General features: G+C 36.9%; 1 protein-coding gene across 3 annotated transcripts in view; it reads right to left on the reverse strand.

Annotated features, from left to right (window-relative positions):
- SGCZ (sarcoglycan zeta) overlaps positions 1 to 25,675 on the reverse strand; it is a gene marked incomplete at both ends in the record, with an annotated part of 643,673 nt that overhangs the window by 40,289 nt on the left and 577,709 nt on the right. For 2 of the 3 annotated variants that reach the window (XM_081333169.1, XM_081333168.1), the window contains one exon: positions 8,732 to 8,854. The exons of the other annotated variant lie outside the window; for it this stretch is intronic. In XM_081333169.1, coding sequence (XP_081189295.1) covers positions 8,732 to 8,854 — 123 coding nt within the window. The remainder of the gene's footprint in view (positions 1 to 8,731; positions 8,855 to 25,675) is intronic. 3 annotated transcript variants of the gene reach the window in all.

Here is a 25,675-nt window from a genome sequence, read left to right on the forward strand (position 1 = left end):
ATATTCACTCTTTCCATGCCTGTCTTTGTACATTTCACATGTTTAATGATTATTGTTTTACATTTTTATAGTAACTGATTTATGCAAATATTCTTATTTAATAATTGTATGCCTCCCAGCCCCTTCAGCCTTGTCACAGTGAAGGGGCTTGCGTAATTCAATGAAGCTATGAGCTATGTCATGCAGGGCCACCCAAGATGGACAGATCATAGCAGAGAGTTCTCACAAAATGTAATCTACTGGAGAAAGAAATAGCAACCCACTCCAGTATCTTTGCCATGAAAACCCCATGGACAGTACCAAAAGGCAAAAAGATACAATGCTGAAGATGAGCCCCTCAGGCTGGAAGGCGTCCAGTATGCTACTGGGGAAGAGCAGAGGGCTGGTACTATATGCTACTGGGGAAGAGCAGAGGGCTGGTACTAGTAGCACCAGAAAGAATGAAGCGACTGGGCCAAAGCCGAAAGGACGCTCAGCTGTGGATGTATCTGGTGGTGAAAGGAAAGTCTGATGCTGTAAAGATTTTTTCTCCATAGGAACCTGGAATGTAAGATCCATGAATCAAGGAAAGCTGCACGTGATCAAACAAGACATGACAAGACTGAAAATTGACATCTTAGGAATCAGTGAACTAAAATGTACAGGAATGGGTGAATTTAATTCAGATGACCATCAGGTATACTACTGTGGGCAAGAATCCCTCAGAAGAAATGGAGTAGCCTTCATAGTCAATAAAAGAGTAGGAAAAGCACTATTGGGATACAATCCCCAAAATGACAGAATGATCTCAGTTCGAATCCAAGGCAAACCATTCAATATCACAGTAGTCCAAGTTTATGCCCCAACCATGGTGCTGAAGAGGATGAAATTGACTGGTTCTATGAAGCCCTATAGCACCTTATAGAACTAACACCAAAAAACGATGTCCTTATTATCATGGGGGATTGGAACGCTAAAGTAGGAAGCCAAAAGATAACCAGAATAACAGGCAAGTTTGGCCTTGGAGTACAAAATGAAGCAGGGCACAGGCTGACAGAATTTTGTCAAGAGAATAGGATGGTCATAGCAAACACTTTTTTCCAACAACCCAAGAGATGGCTCTACAAATGGACATCACCAGACGGTCAACACCGAAATCAGATTGACTATGTGCTCTGCAGCCAAAGATGGAGAAGCTCTATACAGTCAGTAAAAACAAGACCAGGAGCTGACTATGGCTCAGACCATGAGCTTCTCGTTGCAAAATTTAGGCTTAAACTGAAGAAAGTAGGGAAAAGCACTAGGCCACTCAGGTATGAACGAAATCATATCCCTGATGAATATACAGTAGAAATGACAAATAGATTTAGGGAATTAGATGATGGACAGAGTGCCTGAAGAACTATGGATAGAGGTTCACAACATTGGACAAGATGTAGCAACTAAAACCATCCCAAAGAAAAAGAAATTCAAGAAAGCAAAATGGCTGTCTGAGGAAGCTTTGCAAATAGCTGAGGAAAGGAGGGAAGTGAAAGGCAAGGGAGAAAAAGAAAGATACACCCAATTGAATGCAGAATTCCAGAGAATAGCTAGAAGAGATAAGAATGCCTTCTTAAATGAACAGTGCAAAGAAATAGAAGAAAACAATAGAATAGGGAGGCCCAGAGATCTCTTCAAGAAAATTGGAGAGATGAAGGGAACGTTTAATGCAAAAATGGGCATGATAATGGACCAAAATGTCAGGGACCTAACAGAGGCAGAAGAGATTAAGAAGAGGTGGCAAAATTACACAGAAGAACTATACAAGATAGAGCTTAATGTCCCTGATAACCACAATGAGGTGGTCACTGACCTCAAGCCAGACATCCTAGAATGTGAAGTGAAGTGGGCCTTAGAAAAGCTGAGCAACAACAAAGCTAGTGGAGGTGACAGTATTCCAGCTGAGCTATTCAAAATCTTAAAAGACGATGCGGTAAAAGTGCTATACTCAATTTGCCAGCAAATTTGGAAAACTCAAGAGTGGCCACAGGATTGGAATAGATCAGTTTACATTCCAATTCCAAAGAAAGGCAGTGCCAAAGAATGTTCAAACTATTGCACCATTGCACTCATTTCACATGCTAGTAAAGTTATGCTTAAAATCCTACAAGCTAGACTCCAGCAGTATGTGGATCGAGAACTACCAGAAGTACAGGCAGGATTTCGAAGAGGTAGAGGAACTAGAGATCAAATTGCCAACATACGCTGGTTCATGGAGAAGGCTAGGGAGTTCCAGAAAAACATCGACTTCTGCTTTATTGACTATGGTAAAGCCTTTGATTATGTGGATCACAACAAACTGTGGCAAGTTCTTAAAGAGATGGGAGTACCAGACCATCTTATTTGTCTCTTGAGAAACCTATATGCAGGTCAAGAAGCAACAGTGAGAACTGGACACGGAACCACTGATTGGTTCAAAATTGGGAAAGGAGTCCGGCAAGTCTCTATACTGTCACCCTGCCTATTTAACTTATATGCAGAGCACATCATGAGAAAAGCAGGGCTAGATGAATCAAAAGTTGGAATTAAGATTTCTGGGAAAAATATCAACAACCTAAGATATGCAGATGATACCACTCTAATGGCAGAAAGTGAAGAAGAACTAAAGAGCCTCTTGTTGCAGGTGAAGAAGGAGAGTGCAAAAGTTGGGTTGAAACTTAACATTAAGAAAACCAAGATCATGGCATCCGGCCCTCTCAATTCCTGGCAAATAGATGGGGAAGAAATGGAGGTAGTGGCAGACTTTATTTTCCTGGGCTCCAAGATCACCGCAGATGGGGACTGCAGTCAAGAAATTAAAAGACGCTTGCTCCTGGGGAGGAAAGCCATGGCAAATCTAGACAGCACACTAAAAAGCAGAGACATCACCGTGCCAACAAAAGTGCATATAATCAAGCTATGGTCTTCCCAGTTGCAATGTATGGCTGTGAAAGGTGGACCATAAGAAAGGCTGAGTGCTAAAGAATTGAAACCTTTGAACTATGGTGCTGGAGAAGACTCCTGCGAGTCCCTTGGACTGCAAGGCGTTTAAACTGTCAGTGCTAGAGGAGATCAACCCTGACTGCTCTTTAGAAGGTCAGATCCTGAAGTTGAAACTCAAATACTTTGGCCACCTAATGAGAAGGAAGGACTCACTGGAGAAGAGCCTAATGCTGGGAAAGGTTGAGGGCAATAGAAGAAGGGACGACAGAGAATGAGGTGGCTGGATGGAGTCACTGAAGCAGTAGGCGTGAGCTTAAATGGACTCCAGAAGATGGTAGAGGACAGGAAAGTCTGGAGGAACGTTGTCCATGGGGTTGTGATGGGTCGGACACGACGTCACAACTAACAACAACAACACGCCTCCCAGAGTCACTTTTTGTGAGATGAGTGGCCATACAAATTTGATAAATTAATAAATAAGTCACTTTTCTTGTGTTCTCTTCTTCACAGTCCTTAAATGAAAGCATGATAAGTGAATAGAATTTGTCTGAATAATATCTAATGTACATGATACGCATATTTATATTTTCTGGACTTAAAACTAGCTTTACTTAAGACAGTAAAAAAGTTCTTGATTCAGAACTACAATGATTCTCATATGCATCTGAATATCAGATCTGACTTGATATGTTCATCAAAGCTGAATAAAGTCATTTTGTTTATTCAACTCATCAAATGCCAGATATGCATGAGATAGTCATCAATTCTAGAACATGTATCCTATGACAAAAATCCTTCTTGGACATTACACTGTATCCTACTTCTAAGCTGTTTGGATATTACCCTGCAAGTTCAGAGTAAGATATTCCTTAAGAGTAATGCCATTTTAAAAGTAGATAAATGTTTATACCATTAAGAAAATAGATCCATTTGTTTTACATTTACATTCAATACTTTTTTTAAGGAGAATAATTGGCTTGAACATTTTGAAATAGAAAAATATTGAAAAATTACATTTTGATTGTCAGTCGGGGGGGGGGGGGGCTTTTGGGATAATTAATCCATGCTTAACAGATTTTTACCCTATGCCAACAGTCCTCTAAATAGAATGTACAAATTACTCTTTACTTCAGATAAATAACTGGATCAATCTATTCTCACTGACTATAATACTAATATAGTGAAGGACTGATGGAAGAGAGAATGATTTACGCTTCCCAATTCCATGTAGCATTGCTTTCATATTATATAGGAATATTATATGGAAAGTGTAACAATCTGTTAGCAGATTGCTATAGGAAAAATGATTTGTGTGAACATATGCGCATGCAAAAAAATTAGCAGGGTGGACAGTTTGGTATGCAAATAAAGATACCTAAGCGTATATTTAAATGAATATTTGTGCCACCCTGAACAAGAAACTGGTGTGAACACAAATTGCCAACTGTGGTCTCTGGCAATACATTTGCTAGTGTGCTGACTTTATTGAAAAAAAGAATAAAGAATGTAAAATCTTCCATAATCACTATAAAAACTTATTAAGTCAAGTTGGCATTCTCAAATGACATCACTGCCTCAGAAAACTATGCATGGCAGGTTGGTTTTACTAAATAACCATCAGCAATGTGGTCATCCTAAATGCTGTGTATACATTTGCTGAATGAGTTAGATGTATTATGGTTTTCTTTCAGCTTTTGTTTTAACGGGTTTATAAAGCAGCACACAAAGACCACTTTATACTTCTACAATAAGCCTCTGTGTCAGTCACTGCAGGCAGTATGTCATTTTCTCTAACATTCATCAGTTATTTTCTGAATATTATTGTGTTTTGTTAATGTTTTTCTTATAAACTTTATTTGTAACTTGTACACATTCCTTATTCTTTATTTTTGTTACTTTTCCAAGCCATAAACAATATTTTAATGTCATCATCTATTATACTGTAATTGTTTTAGTGTGCTTTGTACAAAATGCAATAACATGCACATTCATGCAGCTTTAATCCAAATCTGGTAGCACGGAACAGTAAACCCTATTATTCAATGTATATTCTCCATATTCTCTTACAGATGTTATTATCATTAGTAGTAACTATCTTTTAGGATAATCTTTTTATTTTTCTGAAACATAATTATGAGCCTGTAACAGGTTGTGTTTAATTTGCTTCCCCCTCCCCAAATTATTATTGGTGGTAACGATTAACCCTTACTGCCTTCAAATCAATAAATATCACTTAAAATTTGCCCTAAATAGATGCATATACATACATATATATGTACATGTACGTATACATATGCAAATGCACATACACATATAGTGTCTGTCTGTCTGTTTGTCTGCCTGTCTGCCTGCCTGCCTGCCTGCCTGCCTACCTACTTATCTATCATCTGGGTACAACCATACAGTGTTGAATGATCCTCTGTTAAGCGAGTTTATTTTGCAATCATATTGTTCTGAGGCAGCCAATCAGTCAGTTCCCATTAAAATATATAGCATATAGTTTGAATGAAAAAGGTTAGCAAGCTAATAGGGTCATAATTTACTGACTATTATTTTCTTTTATATTTAGTGAAAGGGTGATGGATTTTCTCCATTCTGATGGAATATGAAAAGTGCAATATATTTATGTAAACTAATTGGCCAATATTGAGGCCTGTCATTTGACATTAATCTGCAGGGATTAAATCCTGGGGGCTTTGTTTTGTTCTAACTGTATAGTCCCATCTGTTTGAGTTGGAAGCACTGAGGTGCTTCTGGGTTGAAAGGATTAATGGTGTCATCACTGTTGCCTGTGGGACTCCTGGTTGGGGGCTCCTTCATATCCCTGTTAATGAGCCCACCAAAGTGGTACTTATGTACCTACTCACTTTTGTACACTTTTGAACTGTGGGTAGGAGCTGGAGCAAATGACGGGAGCTCAATCTTTCACACAGCAGTACTTAAATCTTGAACACAGGCTTGCTGATTGTCAACACAACATTCTAACCACATTAGCCACTGAGCTCCAATTTTTACAGTCTTGGAAAGGACTCTTATCTAGCTTTCTAGATCTCTGAGGCAAACTGAAGTATACCTCTAAGTGGTATTGTAACTGGACTGAATTGATTGGCTTATACTTTTGGAAGGATTCCTACAAGAGATGAAATATAATTTTTTAAAAATGAGAACAGTTTTCACAAAGCGCTAAAATAATGAAGAATTCCTTTGCTGGATGATTTGGATAGCTTTTGCTATGCAAATGTGCTACCTGCTCCTTTTTAGTTAAAAGAGACTTATATGATTTTTTCCCCCTCTAGAAGGGTATTTTAGAGTTTCTTTGAGTTTTGATTTTGCCCTAACACTGACACATTCCTGATGAAAACATTGCTTGCAATTGTATTTTATCTTAATGGTATTTTATTGGTGCTGTATTTTGGATACTGAAGGACAATATTTGGAAGTCACTGATCATGTGTGGCTGCTTCCACTGCAGATGGAAGATAAAGCTAAGAGGCTTAGTCCAAATTAGAGAAGAAAGTGAGGTATTTCTAGGCCTTCTTAGACCGCCTTCTTTTCCTCCTGATCTTGTCCAAATGATTAGGCAGGATATAAGCCATGGAGACCTCCATCTCTTTATTCAACTCAAGACAATTTTCCATACACTTTGATTAAAGCTGCTTTAATGATCTCAATCATATTCCACTGAGGATGAAATCTGACTGGAGAGCTTTGTTCTTGTCTGATGTTAGCATCACCAGAACAGTTGGACAGCATTTCTTTTTACAACGCACAAGGGGATCTGCCTTGACAGTTAATGTTTAAGGAAGGTTAGCATTTTTTTTGTTACTTAGATTTGGAAGCAAAATCTTTCCAATCATGTTGCTTAGCTTAAGTGTCCTAGAATATATTGGAACTAGGCTATATAACTAAAAGTTTTTCTCCCATTGATTTAAATGATTATTCTTAATTGCTTGGAATTTTTAATGGAAGGCAAGATATTAAAATGATTATATGTAAGTCAATTTATAGTCTGATGAAGATGGATTAACTTCAAAGTTTTTGACAGAACTAAAATAGGAAAATCTTCTTTTAAATATGTAGAAGCCAAGCAGCTTAAGGATATATATACGACAGAAAATAAGCAGTTTTCTACAGGGGATCCAACATAAGATTCCAGTTGTTGGATATTGGCCTCTATTTTCTATAATGTGGCAGCTCTCTAGTGGTCATCAAGAGTTGACCCATGTCATGTAGCCTTGGGGTTACAAAAGAATGAATTATGATTGCAAGATATAACTAGAATACTGCCAAAAGGCATTATATTCCCCAAGCCAAAAGACAGATAGAACTGTCTTTGTACTTGCCCTTGAGTATTGACCTCAAATTACGTTACATATCCATGGCTTGCATCAGTTCATCTATAACATGCCCTGTGACATGACATACTGACAAAAAATATCACTGAGTATTTTTAAAAGACTTCCATCTTTTTAGATACACATATTATGCTTATAATACAGAAAGACATACCATTGTTCTTTAGTTAGACTAGGCCTGGCAGGTTTGCTGCTTGGTTCTTATAAATGTTTAATCTTAATTTCTTTAATGAAAAGGAAAATAAATATTTAATATCTATTTTTTTTAATTTAATGGAAGTCTATGTAATTGTAAATTATGGGCAAGGCTCTCATGTCTAAATATGTACGCTTCATTTTATTGTAAATTAATCTAATCTTTTCATTCTTTCTGCTAGATGACATTATAATTAATAATTGTATTCTTCCTCTGCACCAATCCTGGAGAAATATTGTGATCAATGTATTACAGCCACCATGGGCAAGCCCTCACCACAATTTCCTAAAAAGACTTGAACAGACTATCACATGCAGAAAGAGTTTGCAGATATATTAGAGTTTGAAGCATTCTGTATATTTAAGTGAAATGTTTCTGAAAGTGGGAATCTGACTTGAGCAAAATCTAGGTGGAGATTTTGAACTTGCAAAACATACAATTATGGTCCTATTAAAAACTCATTTTGGGATAGGGATTTAACATCCATGTCTCAATCATGGATATGGGACTCTGATGATTATGAGCTGGGTAAGAAACTATCATAACAAAAGGCATCCAATAGGTTTCAGCAGAGAAAATTGTACACCATCTGTGCTATCAAGCTGATAGCAATGAATTCAAATAGCATGCCTGAACAAACAATCTTTCATTAGAAATAATTTAAAATTATGAGAGAAAATCATGCCTGAAATTCAGTAGTTCTGCCTTTACTGGTTGAAGATGCTCCTTCATTAATAATAACTCTTGACTGAGTACTATAACTAGATTAGTCTTAAATCAGAGAAATTAGAGCTGACATTCAGAGTACATTATATAGTTGACTATAATGATAACTTTTATGATGCCAAAGGGCAGTATCTAACTAAGCTTTTAATGGGGAAAAGAACAAGAAATGAAAATTGTAACTTGAACAATAAAATTGTAGTGCTACAATAGAAGAAAATCACAGTTCTTAATTCAGAATAATGAAATATATATATTGGTACAAATATTGAATATAATAATGAATAGTATTCACGCTCTTTCTAAAAGATTCTACAGATGTATAAAACTTGCATACAATATATGGGGTTGTGTGTGTGTGCATCTATAAATGTATATAAATATCTTTATATACACATACATTTATATATGTATATGAATATTCATACACACACACAATACATGCACATACTATATAAATTCATTTTCCCACAAGTGAAATGCATTCAGGGTTAGAGACCCAACTCTTACTACCTACCAGTGACCTTCAGTCTGTCTGCTCCAATGACAATCTCTTCTTCATCAGCAGAGAAAAGAACCCTACCATCTTCACTTGAGCTAACTTCAAATCTTTTACACTGGGCTTCTACTCCTTCAGCACCTAAAAGAGAGAAAACAGAGTCTTTAGCACATTCTCATAACTTTCCCCAATATTCCTTTTAGATTCAGATTTGGGGTGACTTACATTACATTACATTAATTCTATATATAAGTATCTTTTACAGACTGTGCATGCTGAGAATTGCCTTGTATTTGATTTTCCAGAGATAACTAAATTCATTGTTTGATCCATGTGACTAGCTACATATGATATCAATTTATTTATTACAATTTTTACATCTACTTCAAATACTTAAAAAAATATTTTTATATGACATTTCATCCCCAAAGTGTAACACAGGGTTCTTGCCCCACAAAAATATGTATAAACAGCTTGTAAAACATTAGTATAGTATAAAAGTTTTCTATTAGGCTTAAGAACTGTAATAATATTAGAATAGAATAGAATTCTTTATTGGCCAAGCATGATTGGATACACAAGGAATTTGTCTCTGGTGCATAAGCTCTCAGTGTACATACAAGTAATAGTGATAAACATGATCATGAACATGAAAATACATTCATCATAAATAATAAAATACAACACTTCATCATAAATCATAAGATGCAACACTTAGTGATAGTCATAGAGTACTAGCTAAGCAAACAACATAAATCATATTAAGATATTAAAAAAACAATATAAATTGTAAGCAACAAAGTTATAGTCATAAGAAGATAAGGATAGGTAATAGGAAAGATGAGGAGTAGCATACTAATACAGCTTTACTAAGTATTTTGACAGTGTTGTGGTAATTAGTTGTTAAGCAGAGTGACTGCATGTAGGAAAAAACTGTCATGTCTAGTCATTCTGGTGTACAAGGCCCTATATCGTTGTCTTGAGGGAAGAAGTTGAAATAGTTTATATCCAGGATGCGGGGGTCCTGTGGATATTTTCACAGCCCTCTTTCTTGCTCATGCAGTATGCAGGTCCTCAATGGAAGCCAGGCTGGTCGCAATTGTTTTTTCTGCAGTTCTAACTATTTGTTGAAGTCTGTGTCTGTCTTGTTTGGTTGCAGTGCCAAACCAAACAGTTATAGAGGTGCAAATGACAGACTCAATAATTCCTTTGTAGAACTGTATCAGCAGCTTCTTGGGCAGTCTGAGCTTTCTGAGCTGCCGCAGGAAGAACATTCTTTATTATGCTTTTTGATGATATTTTTGAGGTTAGGTGCCCATTTTAAATCTTGAGATTTTATAAAACCTAGAAACTTGAAGGTCTCTATTGTTGATACTGTGTTGTCTAGTATTGTAAGAGGTATTAATATTATTTTTATTTAGTATTTTACCAAATCTACTGTTTTTATTAACTATTGTTCTCTTGCTAAATTGCTACACCCACACACACATACCTCTACCTCTATCTATCTATCTATCTATCTATCTATCTATCTATCTATCTATCTATCTATCTATCTATCTGTTTTCAATCTACAAAAATACTGAGCAAATTAATATAATGGCCCAAATAAACATTTGTTTCAATAATGTATATTAGTTTGTTGAAAGTTAAACAATAGTTATAATCAAAGGCAATGTTCTTAAATTGTGTTCTTAAATTGTTCATTGAATAGTCAGCAGTGGACATGACAATTATCTGGATAAATTGCCAACAATAATTTTTGTTTGACTATTAACAAATCAGACTACTGTCTAATATATATTTCTTGTTGTTAAACCATTTATTTACAATTTACTGTATGTGACTCTTTTTAAAAATTTACCCTTCTAATTAATTTAATTATTTGCAAATAATTTCTTTGAAAGAACAATCACACAAATGTTCCTGTTCTTTTCAAAATGAAGTATCCACTATTAAATGGAAATAAAGGCTGGGAATGTTGCCCTTCTATTTGCTGACATTATTTTAAAGTTTTAAAATTATAAATATAAATCAATTATAAATAATCTTCAGGACCATGCAGAAAATTCGTAAGATAATTATTCCAAAAAGTTTGAATTTTTTTAAAAAAAATCTCAATGGACTAAGGATTACAATCATTCAGCAATGATCCTACCAGGAATAAAATAGGGTTAATGTTTGTCCTTTTTCTGAAAACATCCATACCAAAGGGGCAGAGAAGCATGGGGTTTTATTTGAAATAGCCAATGGATTCAAAAATTACTTGACCAGTTTAGAAAGTATGCATATTGTAGAAAGGAGGGGAAATATGACTATCAATTGGGTTTTAAAAGTTGAGGAAAGATAGAAGACATCTTTTCGTCTACTTTTTAAGAAGTAAAGTACACCACCTGGTTTTCTCCTATTAATTTTTAAATTGGAAAATTTTCCATTTTTAGAAATTTGGCAACCAAATCCTACGCGGCTAATATAATCCATCTAAGACATGGGTGTCAAACCCGATCACATCCTGTGATATATCATGATGTACCGTGGCATTTTTTGCCTTTGCGGAACCAGGGTGGGTGTGGCCTGTGTGTGTGATGCATCCGGCCTGCAGGCCGCCAGTTTGACACTTCTAATCTAAGATCACATTTGCCAGGACAGTTCATGTAGTTGAGGAAACTTGTGTTGCATTTGTTTGTACAATGTTGTAGCCAAGGTTAAAGCTGCATTAAATTGGAACAAGTAAGTGTTTTACTTGCACAATTTATTTGCACAAAAATAAACTGAAGCTAGTAAATGTTTTATTGGCACAAAGCTAGCTGAGTGACCTTGGCCACTCACTTTTAGCCTTACAAATGAAGCAATGGTAAACTACTTGTGAAAAACTTGCTTAAAAAGCTGCAGGGAAGTGTCCAGGCACTCTCTGAGAATCAGAAAACAATTGAATGCAGAAAAAAAAGTTTTAAGATTTTTTTCCCCATAGAGAATATCATCAAGGATAATGCAATGTATAATAACACAAACAAGAATGTTACCAGAGCAGTGATATTCTCTCCATATTGTCTGTTGGAGACTATGATTTCTGATATACCATCTTGTGCCCATTACTTAAAAATAACTGTCTAACTATATTGCTTGCTTTTGAATCAAATAGGCAACAAGCAAAGTTTTGTATCCCTGCATCCATTAAAGAAAAGTCAGACCTGTAGAATCCATGTAGATGTCAGTGAGAAACTGGCAAAGCCAGGGAGAGAGTCAAGTAGGGAATTAATTTAGATTCTTTCTGTAGTCACAAACAATGTAGTCTGACTCCCTTGAATGCCATTGAATTTCACCTAGTTTTACCCAAATGCAAACTATTAATTAGTGAAGATTCCTGAGTATAGGCTTGAGCAATAAGCCACTAAATTGGAACCCTCATATGTGGATCTCATTGTTCATAACTGACAGCAATTGCTATTAAAAGACATAGGAGCTTAATTTCAAACAGAAAATACTTTGAATCACCTCCTTACAGAATTTCTTTCTAATCCAGAAAAATAATCCAATTTATTTGGGATAAGAATACCCATTCAGTGAATTAAGAGATATCAATTTCTTTTTATAAGTATGTGCGTGCAGGTGCTAAAGAGGACTTTATCTAATGGTTCAAAAGAAGATCCTGCATTAATTTATGGGACACTTTTGCCTTTTTAACATAACCTTATTATATTTCATTAACTGTAATCTGGAAAAGTGCTATGTCTATGGCATTCAGAAATAGGAATATAGAGATCATTTTTCTTGTTGGAGAATGTCCACTCAGTTCTGTCTCTTATTAGATAATATTTCACTTCACAACTGCAGTCCTGGAAAAAGGAATTTATTTGCAAATAAAAGAAGGGATTATGTATATTTTACAGCCAGTTTGATAGAGTGGCTAAAGTGCTGGCCTAGAAGCCAGGAGACAGTGACCTCTAGTCCCACTTTAGATATGAAAGCCGACTGGGTGACTTCGGGCCAGTGACTTTTTCTGGGATTGTTCACTTCTCTGGGGTTGTTGTGGAGAAAAAGAGGAGAAGGAGCATTAAATATGTTTATCCCCTTGAGTTACTTATAAAAGTAATAAAGGTAGGATAAAATTCCAACTAACTAACTAACTAATCAACTAGCTAACCAACCAACCAACCTCTGAATGTAAACTTGTATATCCATGCATTCAATGATCAGAAATAAAATGCCAAGGTATAAATAAATACATACCTAACAAAGAAAATGAAGTGACAGATCAATCAAAAGGGAACTTTCAAACCCCATTGCTTCAAATGCTTTACAAGCTAGCAAAACAAATCAACAATAACATTGTGCCAGCTATTATCTCAAAGAAAAAAAAGACAAGAAAAATGATGGAATGTGATTTTGCATGTTTAGATTAGCTCCTTAGACATTGTTATCTGAAGTGAGAAATAGATTTAAATTTAAAAGAATGAACATAAAAGAAAAAATAATAAGAACCTTAAATCAAAAACAAAGATACAAAACTGAAAGTGTGTTACAAAAGGGGAAGTGAGAGCACGTTAATCAAGAAACTGTAATTTCTATTTAAAGATCAACAAATTTCTCTGTAGGATTAATGATCTGAGAACTGTCAAGTAACTCCAATTTGAGGCATGTTAAACATGACTTGGCAGAAGCTGGGACGAGTAACAGGCGCTCACTCTGCTATGCGGCACTCGGGATTCGACCCGCCAAACTGCCGACCTTCTGATCGACAAGCTCAGCAGTTCGAAAGCACGTCAAAATGCAAGTAGAAAAATAGGGACCACTCCAGTGGGAAGGTAACAGCGTTCCGTGCGCCTTTGGCGTGTAGTCATGCTGGCCACATGACCACGGAGACATCCTCGGACAAGCGCTGGCTCTTCGGCTTTGAAACGGAGATGAGCACCGGCCCCTAGAGTCGGAAACGACTAGCACGCATGTGCGGGGGAACCTTTACCTTTTTAAACATGACTTGTCTCAGTGTCAGTTCACCATCACACAGGCCAGCCTTTCCTAAAATTGTACCTTATTTTCTAAAACAGAGATTGGGAACCTTGATTCTATGGGACCAATTCAATCTGGGAGATCTCCCCAAGCCCACCAAATGTTGGCTAGATTCCTTTCTTCACAGTGCTTCATTCTCACCCTCAGCTGTATTAAATGGAAATCATTTTCTCAATGCAGATAATCAATCTGTAGGACTGAGGAAAGTTTTACCTCTGAGGAAAGTTGTAGCATGTAAAGAAATGTGTGTGGTGTTCAGTAACACTAGAGTGTGAAAAAAAAATCACTGAGCTTATATTTTTGTGAATGCTTAGCAGATAATCCACTATAGAAAAGGATTTAGAAAATGTTCTTCTTATCTTGGTTCATTTGATGGAATTTGAAAGGATCTGGAGCTCTGTTTTCTCTTGCCGCAAGAAAAGCACCAGGTCATGCAAGATCCAGCTAAGAGGCTTGTGTAGACAGCAAGATCAATAATTATTACTTTTAATCTCTTCCTTCTCCTTTTCCACTCCTACCTTTCATCACTGAGTTCAAAGTGAAGATCGATTTTATTCTTATACCAAAACAAACTCAATAGGTAATGATATGCCAAGTCACTCAATAAATTATGACCATGCATGGGTAGACTTGAATCTGGTCTCCTAGACATGAGGCCCAAAATTTACTTGCCTCTCTCTAAGATCTCCTTTCCCTTTTTTTCAAAAATTGAACAGCAAAAGAAGAATTGGTGGGGACTCCCCCAATTTCACAAAAGCTATGAGGATACTTTGTGAAAATAATTCCTCCCAATGAGGATTTAGGAACTGACAGTGCCAAAATGAGAGGAAAGAAGACAAAGTACAATTGTTACAAAAATTTTGCTGATCTGTTTGAGTTCTATGAAACAGCAAATTGGTCTGAAACAGTTTGGCAATTTTTATTGTTAGAATTAATATCAGACTCCTTTTATGTTGTGGAATTAAAAAACTAGAACATTTAGGTAGTGGTGTCTGTGGAATGTGTATGTGAAAAAGTCAAGATAATGGGCATTGCAGCATGAACAAAGTCCTTCCCCTACATATGTGAAATATTGAGACACACATATAAAGAGCCAGGCTTTGATCACAGAACCCAACTGCCTTTTCGAGTAGTTTGGGAAAATTAAACACAATTACAATTATTAATTTTTATGTTTGAAAGCTTCAACTGAACATTTATTTCCATTATGAGATACAGACTGTTCATCTTTCAGTAAATCCATTAATTCTGATAGTAATTGTTTTGTAAGTGTTTTATGGTGTTACTATGCTTCCTTTTGGATTGATTTCCTACGTCTCTCTCCATTGAGATTTTTTTGATTGAAAAGTAAGGCTAAAAACAAAGTAACAGATAAGGGCTTTTAGAATAATTTACTTTATTACTCTCTATAACATTCTGCCCCTTCATGGATTACTGGTTTGTCGTAGTGAAAGGGCTTGCATAATTCAATGAAGCTATGAGCTATGCCGTGCAGGGCCACCCAAGACGGACAGATCATAGCAGAGAGTTCTCACAAAACATGATCCACTGGAGAAGGAAATGGCAACCCACTCCAGTATCTTTGCCATGAAAACCCCATGGACAGTACCAAAAAGTAAAAAGATATGACGCTGGAAGATGAACCCCTCAGGTCAGAAAGCATCCAATATGCTACTTGGGAAGAGCAGAGGGCTAGTACTAGTAGTGCCAGAAAGAATGAAGCGACTGGGCCAAAGCCGAAAGGACGCTCAGCTGTGGATGTGTCTGGTGGTGAAAGGAAAGTCCGATGCTGTAAAGATTTTTTCTCCATAGGAACCTGGAATGTAAGATCCATGAATCAAGGAAAGCTGGACATGGTCAAACAAGAGATGACAAGACTAAACATCGACATCTTAGGTATCAGCGAACTAAAATGGACAGGAATGGGTGAATTTAATTCAGATGACCATCAGGTATACTACTGCGGGCAAGAATCCCTCAGAAGAAATGGAGTAGCCTTCATAGTCAATAAAAGAGTAGGAAAAGCAATACTGGGATACAATCCTCAAAATGACAGAAGGATCTCAATTCGAATCCAAGGCAAACCATTCAATATCACAGTAGTCCAAGTCTATGCCCCAACCACCAGTGCTGAAGAGGATGAAATTGACCAGTTCTATGAAGCTCTACAGCACCTTATAGAACTAACACCAAAAAATGATGTCCTTATCATCATGGGGGATTGGAATGCTAAAGTAGGAAGCCCAAAGATAACCGGAATAACAGGCAAGTTTGGCCTTGGAGTACAAAATGAAGCAGGGCACAGGCTGATAGAATTTTGTCAAGAGAATAGGATGGTCATAGCAAACACTCTTTTCCAACAACCCAAGAGACGGCTCTACACATGGACATCACCAGACGGTCAACACAGAAATCAGATTGACTATATGCTCTGCAGCCAAAGATGGAGAAGCTCTATACAGTCAGTAAAAACAAGACCAGGAGCTGACTGTGGCTCAGACCACGAGCTTCTCGTTGCAAACTTTAGGCTTAAACTGAAGAAAGTAGGGAAAAGCACTAGGCCACTCAGATATGAACTAAATCATATCACTGATGAATACACAGTAGAGGTGACAAATAGATTTAATGAATTAGATCTGATAGACAGAGTGCCTGAATAGTTATGGACGGAGGTTTGCAACATTGTACAAGAGGTAGCAACTAAAACCATCCCAAAGAAAAAAGAAATGCGAGAAAGCAAAATGGCTGTCTGAGGAAGCTTTGCAAATAGCTGAGGAAAGGAGCGAAGTGAAGGGCAAGGGAAAAAAAGAAAGATACACCCAACTGAATGCAGAATTCCAGAGAATAGCTAGAAAAGATAAGAATGGCTTCTTAAATGAACAGTGCAAAGAAATAGAAGAAAACAATAGAATAGGGAGGACTAGAGATCTCTTCAAGAAAATTGGAGAGATGAAGGAAACGTTTCATGCAAAAATGGGCATGATAATGGACCAAAATGGCAGGGACCTAACAGAGGGAAAAGAGATTAAGAAGTGGCAAAATTACACAGAAGAACTATACAAGAACGAGCCAGACACGACTTCGCAACTAACAACAACAACAATATTCTGCTGTATATGTTAAATCCATAACCTTACTCTATTTTAAAGTGTAAGTCTATGAAGGATGATGGGCTGTTGCCACATTTAGTCCAAGAGTGACATAGAACAGTCCAATCAAAGTTCAGTTCTTTATTTGCTCAAACCAATAGACAGAATCTTGTGAGATTCAACCTATGCTACTCTCACCCCAGTGGTGTACCCTGGGAAATTCTAAAGAGTGGCTATCCTAAATCTCTTCCTCTTTCTACGATCTAGTTTCAGGCTATGTTGTCTCTTGTCTCATCATCCCTCCTTCCCTTTAAACTGCAGTTTTATATAGTCCATTATATCACCTCCCCTTTTGTAGATACAATCCATTACAGCTATAATTTGCATATAAAATTAGTTCATGTTCTCTGGATCCCTCTAAAATAATTTCAATTAAATTATTTATTTTTATTGATGTCTCCAAAGAGCTAAGGAGAAGGCAATATATTTTCACTTAATATACTACGTAAATATTCTGAATTTCCTCCTGCACTTTGACAGTATTTCAATAAATGCATTTTATGTGATAGCTCTCAACTCATATTTATATGCTATTTGTTACTTTTTGATGATGTGAGGTCAAGGAAAATAAACAGATATTCAGTAAGGTAGAACAAGTCTCAAACTAGGCTTCTGTATTGGAACTTACTGTACAAGGACCTTCATGTTTCTTTCCAAACAGATAAGAAGCAAGCCTGCTTTCAACTATATTTGAACACCTCTATTGATAATTGGCAGATAAAGTAATAAAGGTTTCAGATAATGTAAGGCAGGGGTCTCCAACCTTGGCAACTTTAAGACTTGTGGACTTCAATTCCCAGAATTCCTCAGCCAGATTTGCTGTCTGAGGAATTCTGGGAGTTGAAGTCCACAAATCTTAAAGTTGCCAAGGTTGAGGACCCCTGATGTAAGGGACCAACATGGACCCAAACAGCATAATAGATTACAGCTATACAAAATGTGTGATGTGGCTCAAAATGGCACTTGAAACTTCAGTAGCAACATGTTTCAATTTATTAAGATGCTTCACACAATAGACTTTGTTTTAAAGTGGGGTGGGTAGAGCAGATATTGCTTTGTGAATTTACTTCTGATGGGACTTTAGTTAAATTTCATACCTGCACATTCATACTAAAAAGTTTATACCATTTTGCCTTCTCGGTGTAAACAACTGCTTCTTTAATGTCAAAGAGCTGCTACTGGAATTTAATCCACTGTTAAGTGTTTGTTTCTGAATATGACAGCATCCTGGCCTTGTTTTAGTAAAATGATTAACACAGAATGGAAACAATTTAAAATACTCACTGGAGTGGAAAAATAATAGTTTGGAAGCATTAAACACTGAATGTAAAAATATCTGATACTGTAGGGGTGGAAAAGGCTTCTATCTGAAAGTGTTAAGAGATGCTACTTTAGATTCAAATGAGTGATATAATGCAGTCTTAGCTATTTAGCACTGGATGGATTTACACGCTTCTTTACTGGTGTGGCTTCAGTCCTTATCCAAGGATTGCCATTTCGATTTGGACTTTTCTAACATGCAGTTTCTATTGTAAAAGTGAATACACTGCATGGATGAGGCTATGATTCAGTCATTTCCATTGTTTTAATCCATATGACTAGTGGCTAATGTGGAATAGAAGGTTAGAACACAGTTGCTAGGCCAGTAGTTAATAGAAATTAATGACAGATTTGTAGCACCCAAATGCAAACAGTGCAGCAGATGGTAGAGACCATCAGGCCTTAGTGACATCTCACCAAAGGGAGAAGTGCAAATAGGAAGAGTGATAAATCTTATTATTATGAATCTTTACTCAGTTAAATAAATACATGTCAAAAATGCAGAAGTATATGAAGGACATTTATTTTAGTAGCTTATTATTGCCTACATTGTTTAATTCACATCATTATTAATGATTTATCCTGAAATTTATTTAAATACAATATATTTGTATGTATGTATGTATAAATGCATTTTATATGTGTGTGTGTGAGTGTGAATGTATGTATCTATAAATGGCATACAATAGACCAGAGGTCTCCAATCTTTCTCAGTTAGTGGACCGGAGGGAAAGGAAGGGGGAAGCATTTTACACACATGCACACATAAACAGGGCCGCGAGCATGCGTGACGCAAAGAGGAGGGTGCTAGCACCCTTGTGACACACACTATCACCAACCTATTTTTACCTCATAGGTGCTAGCACTGCCCCGTTTTCACCACATGGTGCCCCATTTTTTTTGCCATGCAGTGCCCCATTTACCCTGCGTGGCACCCCATTTGTATAGTGGCAGTGGTGCTAACATGAGAGGGGGTCAGTGTGTGCAAACACATGCATGCACTGGCCAGCCTGTTCCATGGCCCAGTGGCCAGCAAGCCATGGCCTGGTAGTGGGCCATAGCCTACAGGTTGGGGACCCCTGCAATAGAGCACCACAGTTAATTAATTAGAGAAAATTTCTTACAAAATTAAGTTATTAAGAAATATTAGGAAATTATATGCATTAAAGATGTTAAAAAGGGGTATTTCATTTTTTTTAGAACTGGTAGAAACTAAATGGAATAAGCCTGAGGCTGAGAAAAATGATAATGAGATGAAATAAAATCAAGAATTTCACCCAACCCTAGATTACAAATGTTGGCATGCATTCAGATTTTTTTAAATGTTCTTGGATTTTCCTAATAAGCATAAGTACAGCAAAATGAATTATCAGACACAATATTCTAATTATGGTTTAATTAATAGATCCTTCCTTTATGATAATCAAGTATTCAAAGAAATGTTATCCTCAAAATGAAGATAAGTAAAATATAAAGAATTATCACAGATATTTTGGAGAACTGTAGGAAGAGTTGAGTTGTAAACAGGAATTCCAGAAAATAAAGGACATTCACACAGATTAAAAAAAAAGTTTTCTATGAATTAAGCATGCTTTTTTTTCTTTTTAAATAAGGTATCTATATATTGGAATAAGATCCGTAAGTACCGAGTGTCAAGATGAAATTTATTCAATCTTCCTTCATTCAAATTTGCCTAATGGAGGTTGCAAGAAAACCAGACCAGAATTGTGTACAGTTCTTAAAAGTAGGCCATATGGTTCTATTAGATTAGGACAGCATTTCAGCAACAAAGGGATTAAGCAATTTTATATAATCTTAGATTTATCTTTTTCTATTTGGAGTGTTGTAATTCCTTAGGGTTTTTTTGGTCTACAAATAGGTTGACACTTTTCTAAGCACGTGTCTTATTTAAGTTACCGTATTTTCCGGCGTATAAGACTACTTTTTAACCCATGAAAATCTTCTCAAAAGTCAGGGGTCGTCTTATACGCTGGGTGCTGAAAATTTAGGGACAGGGCTGGCTGGAAAACCTGGAGTGGATCTCCCATTTAGTCTGCGCAGGGAAAGCGGGACCAATTGGAGAAGAAGCTGCAGTCTGTGATTTTTTACAGGCTGGGGTCTGGGCGTCTTTCCTTCTAAAGTTGAAGAGCAGCTGTAGTATATCCCAACTTGAAAGGCAGGTGGGGAAGGCAGCAGCCAGAGCAGCGGCTTAGCTCTAAGGACACATTTGACTCAGGAACTGGGCGGGCTGGCTGGAAAACCTGGAGCGGATCTCCCATTTGGTCTTTTTTTTTTAATCCCATTTATATCCTGCCCTTCTCCGAAGACTCAGGGTGGCTTACAATTTAAAGCACAAATCAATGTGCTTAGCAATAGCCTTCATTCTGTGTATATGCCTGTTTATTAGGGCTTTCACCCCCCCCCCAAGCAGCATTATTACAAAGTCAGCTTATTGCCCCCAACAATCTGGGTCTTCATTTTACCTACCTTGGAAGGATGGAAAGCTGAGTCAACCTTGAGCCTGGTGGGATGCGAACCTGCACTAATTGCAGGCAGCTTGTGTTACTTAAGGCTCTGCACAGGGAAAGCTTTAGAGTGAATTAGGAAAAGTGAAAAAGTGAATTAGGAAAATAGGGAACGGTTGCTGGAATTGGGTATGTGTAGTTTAACGAAGAGAAGGGTGAGGGGTGACATGATAGCAGTGTTCCAATATCTCAGGGGCTGCCACAAAGCAGAGGGAGCCAAGCTATTCTCCAAAGCACCTGAAAGCAGGACAAGAAGCAATGGATGGAAACTAGTCAAGGAGAGAAGCAACCTAGAACTAAGGAGAAACTTCCTGACAGTTAGAACAATTAACCAGTGGAACAACCTGCCTCCAGAAGTGGTGAATGCTCCAACACTGGAAGTTTTTAAGAAGAGACTGGATAGCCATTTGTCTGAAATGGTATAGGGTTTCCTGCCTTAGCAGGGGGTTGGACTAGATGACCTCCAAGGTCCCCTCCAACTTATTATTATTATTATTATTATTATTATTATTATTATTATTATTATTATTATTATTATTATTATTATTATTATTATTATTATTTAATCCACTTGCACTGTTTTATGTTTACATGTTTAATGACAAACAGCCTTATGTTTATAAGTGACAGTTTTCCTACTAAGCACCTGCATGTCATAAGCATTTGAATTAAAATTACCATATTAAAATCAAATCTGATGTTTTTTTAATTTTTATTTGGTGTGCGTTGGAAGAGGGGTAGTCTTGTATGGTGAGTATAGCCCAAACCCTATAATTTAACAGGAAATGTAGGGGGTCGTCTTATACGCCCAGTCGTCTTATACGCCGGAAAATATGGTAATTGAAACACAGTGCATGGATGAACCCTATTTTCCTTTCATTTTAGCACAAAAACAAAATTATCTGGATTTTTCAATAAGTTTTGTAAAATACATCTAAAATAAAGTTTAAGTTTTAGAACAGAAGAAATTTGAAACTGAACACTGTTTAAACAGCAAAACATTTTTTTGGATTATATATGGTTGCAGAAATGAGTCAATACAGCTGATGTTTTTATAGAAGTAGATGATTAATTCACCATTCATCATTAAACTTTTCAGTCCTTTAAGATTTGCAATAATGTGTAGAAAAATTATTGCCCATCTACTGTTTGTAGAAATACTAGAATATATATGTATATGATTATATAATTATAATATATTATTAAAACAGAAAGTAGATCAAGCAAGTAAATGCCATCTGCTCTAAAAGCAAAGAGATTTAAGTAAATGCCTGATACTAGCATATTCCTGTAAATATGAAACTTAATTTGTATTCCTATGTATTTCCTGGAAGAAAAAGCCCAACTGAGCTTAAAAGAATAGCTGTAGGCAACATGTGCCACTCCAGATGTTGCTGAACTACAAATCCCAGCATTCTTATATATTGGCCATATTCCCTAGGACTGCTGGAAGTTATAGGTCAGCAACATCTGGAATTCAATAGGTTTCCTCCCCCTGTAGTAATGAAGGAGAGAAGCAACCTAGAACTAAGGAGAAACTTCATGACAGTTAGAACAATTAACCAGTGGAACAACTTGCCTCCAGAAGGTGTGAATGCTCCAACACTGGAAGTTTTTAAGACGAGACTGGACAGCCATTTGTCTTAAATGGTATAGGGTTTCCTGCCTGAGCAGGGGGTTGGACTAGATGACCTCCAAGGTACCTTCCAACATTACTATTATGATTATAAGTCTATTTTAATAAACCAATAACCCATCAGTCTCTCTGTCTCTGTCTCTGTCTCTGTCTCTGTCTCTGTCTCTGTCTCTATCTCTATCTCTATCTCTATCTCTATCTCTATCTCTATCTCTATCTCTATCTCTATCTCTATCTCTATCTCTATCTCTATCTCTACCTCTACCTCTACCTCTACCTCTACCTCCCTCTCTCTCTCTCTCTCTCTCTCTCTATCTATCTATCTATCTATCTATCTATCTATCTATCTATCTATCTATCTATCTTCAGGTTAACACTGGTGAAGTTTCAAATTTTACAGGCCATCCGAGAATTGGTGCATTTTTTTCCCTTAGTGGAGAGGTAATGTAATAGCGGAAGAGACATTGTAAAAACTGAATATGTATGAGTAGAGTTGTAAGTTATTTCATTAGGGGATAGAAATGGATAAGTCTTTGTTAAGTTATAAGTGAATTAGATATTTTTTTGTAATAGAAAACTCATATGTAGTTTGGGTGGGTAACCCATTTCCACAGGCACCATTTAGTGTCATTTTTTGTGACTTTCTCTCCTTAGTCTAGCAGCTAGCTACAGTTTCCAGTTGATAGTGTAGATAAAACAAGATAAAAGATGGATCAGGTTTTATGATAGGCATAGCTTGCAAATAAAAGTGAAAAGCAAACCACTAAAACAAAAACGGTATCTTCACACTTTTCTAAACAAAAACTGTGCTTTAAACCCCTGTCTGCCTCCTGGCAGAGCACAGAAGCATACAGCTCTGAAATTGGAAAGAACCAACAGGACCATGTAATCCAATTGCCTATAATGTATAGGAAAATCAGTTAAACCACACATTTATTTATTTATTGAATAGGTAAAGCATCCTAAATCAATGAATTGCTCAAGCTGGCATATTGTATAAACACAATGTAACAATAAAAGAAGTAAACAGGAAAGAACTATCCAGGAAGTAGAATAAATTTTAAAAGAGCTCAGAATCCTGTGCCCAAGAAAGGTGGATGTAGGCCCTTTTCTTTAAAAAAAAAACTCTCAACTTTCTTAAGTAGATTGCTCTTAAGTAGATTGTTATACCAATCTTGCTGACATTATGTCTATCATTGCTGCACCCAGTTTGGATTTGTAGATTTTTTTAAAAAGAAAAATGTGTATCTAGCCACCAAAACATCATATGTCTCTGATAGTCAGGCACCAGAGGTCTCAGGTATTGTTAGCATGGTGTACTTCTAAATCACTCAGGATTTTTTGACCTTTTGTCTGATTACTTCAATATGCTCTACATGGGGCTGTCTGTGAGGAGCATTCAGAAGCATCAACTAGTACTGAATGCAGCCACATGGGTAGTAAATTGTGTTGGATATACAACACACACAACAGCACTGCTTCTTGAGATACGGTGAGTTGCCAGTGCATTTTGAGGTGCAATTCAAGGTGCTGATCACCTTTAAAACCCTTCATGGCTTGGGACCAACTTACCAACTCTCCTCCCAGTTGTTTCTACAAGTCTAATTCAGTCTGACAGGTTGGATGTAGTAAGGATCCCTTCAGTGAAGGTATGCTGTCTGGTAGGACTAGGAGGCACATCTTCTCTTCTCTAGTCCTGGCCTCCAGAGCTTATGATGGCAATAACTGTCACTGCATGTTTTTTTAGTTTTGCCAGCTTCGCTCATTCCTAAGTGTACATCTCTTTCTGCTCTGCACCTGTGTATTATCTTATCATGTAACCATAGTGACTCCAGCTATGTCCAGCCATGTTTTGGTTTTAAACTGTTTTGTGTGCATGCCTAGAAGAAGTTTCCCACAGTTACTTTTGCTTTGTTCTTCTGCCTGATGAGAGAATGTAGTCAGTCTAGGTCTTTTGTTTTCTCATTAAACAGATTTTCCTATAGAACATGTCTTGGATTTCTTTTCTTTGATATTGACCATGCAAATGAACCACGGTCCATCCACCTCTGGTCGGACTGTTAATTGTTCCGTGACAATAACCCTACTGACCTTTTATAAGGTCTTGAAGAGTTGGTTATGGACCCAGGCTTGGGGCCCCAAATGAATTAAAGCCCAGTTTCCTAGTTATGTTAACATCTATGTTTTTTTTTCTTGGCAATATATGCAGTATAGTCTTATGCTTAGTTTTAATTGATTTTATGATAGTTCACCGCCTCACTTGTTTTAGATGGACAGCTACAGTATACAAATTAAATGAATGAATGAACAGATGAATGTTTAAGGTAAAGGTAAAGATTCCCCCGCACATGCGTGCTAGTCGTTTCTGACTCTAGGGGCCGGTGCTCATCTCCGTTTCAAAGCCGAAGAGCCAGTGCTTGTCCAAGGACGTCTCCGTGGTCATGTGGCTGGCATGACTAGACGCCAAAGGTGCACGGAACACTGTTACCTTCCCACCGTAGTGGTCCCTATTTTTCTACTTGCATTTTTACCTGCTTTCGAACTGCTAGGTTGGCAGAAGCTAGGACGAGTAACAGGCGCTCACTCTGCTACGTGGCACTCGGGATTTGACCCGCCAAACTGCCGACCTTCTGATCGACAAGCTCAGCGTCCTAACCCACTGAGCCACCGCGTCCCTCTGATGAATGTTTACAATTCAACAATTTCATCATCCAGACGAGTCATGCAACATATCTTGGTTAAACCAGAATTACTGTACTCATTAAAGCATATGTGATTCTCTATTTAGGTCTTGATCTTGCATATACTGATACTCCAAAATTCTATATGTGATAAGAAAGACATGTGCATTCCCACACAGAGATCCTAAATTATAGTAAACAATTTTTTAAAAAATCAATATATGGCAATGTTCCATTGAGACAATAGCAATGGAAATGTTATGGAGTGCCCCAAAACAATAACATAAAGAACTAGTAAATGAAAGGTCACTCTGTATTTCTGTTGGCCAATTTTAACTTTTTTTTAAAAAAAAAAGTTATAATCAGTCTCAAGCTGTAATGTATTGGATAAGAATAACCAATAGTAAGAATAAAAAAATGTATCTCAAAGTCCCAGCACCATCTGCAAGATATTAAACAGCAGTTATTTCCAATCAAATCTGTCCTTGAATGATTGAATTCTTGTTACAGCACAACACAATTTGGAATATGGCAACTACAAATGCTTGACTAAGGAAGAGACAATCCCAGAAAGAATTCTGAACAATGAAGAAAGGGTATCACTTGTACATTTATAAGAAGTGCTGAGTGCAACAGCATCT

This window comes from Vipera berus, assembly GCF_964194415.1.
Source record: "Vipera berus genome assembly, chromosome: 7".
Taxonomy (NCBI): Eukaryota; Metazoa; Chordata; class Lepidosauria; order Squamata; family Viperidae; genus Vipera; species Vipera berus.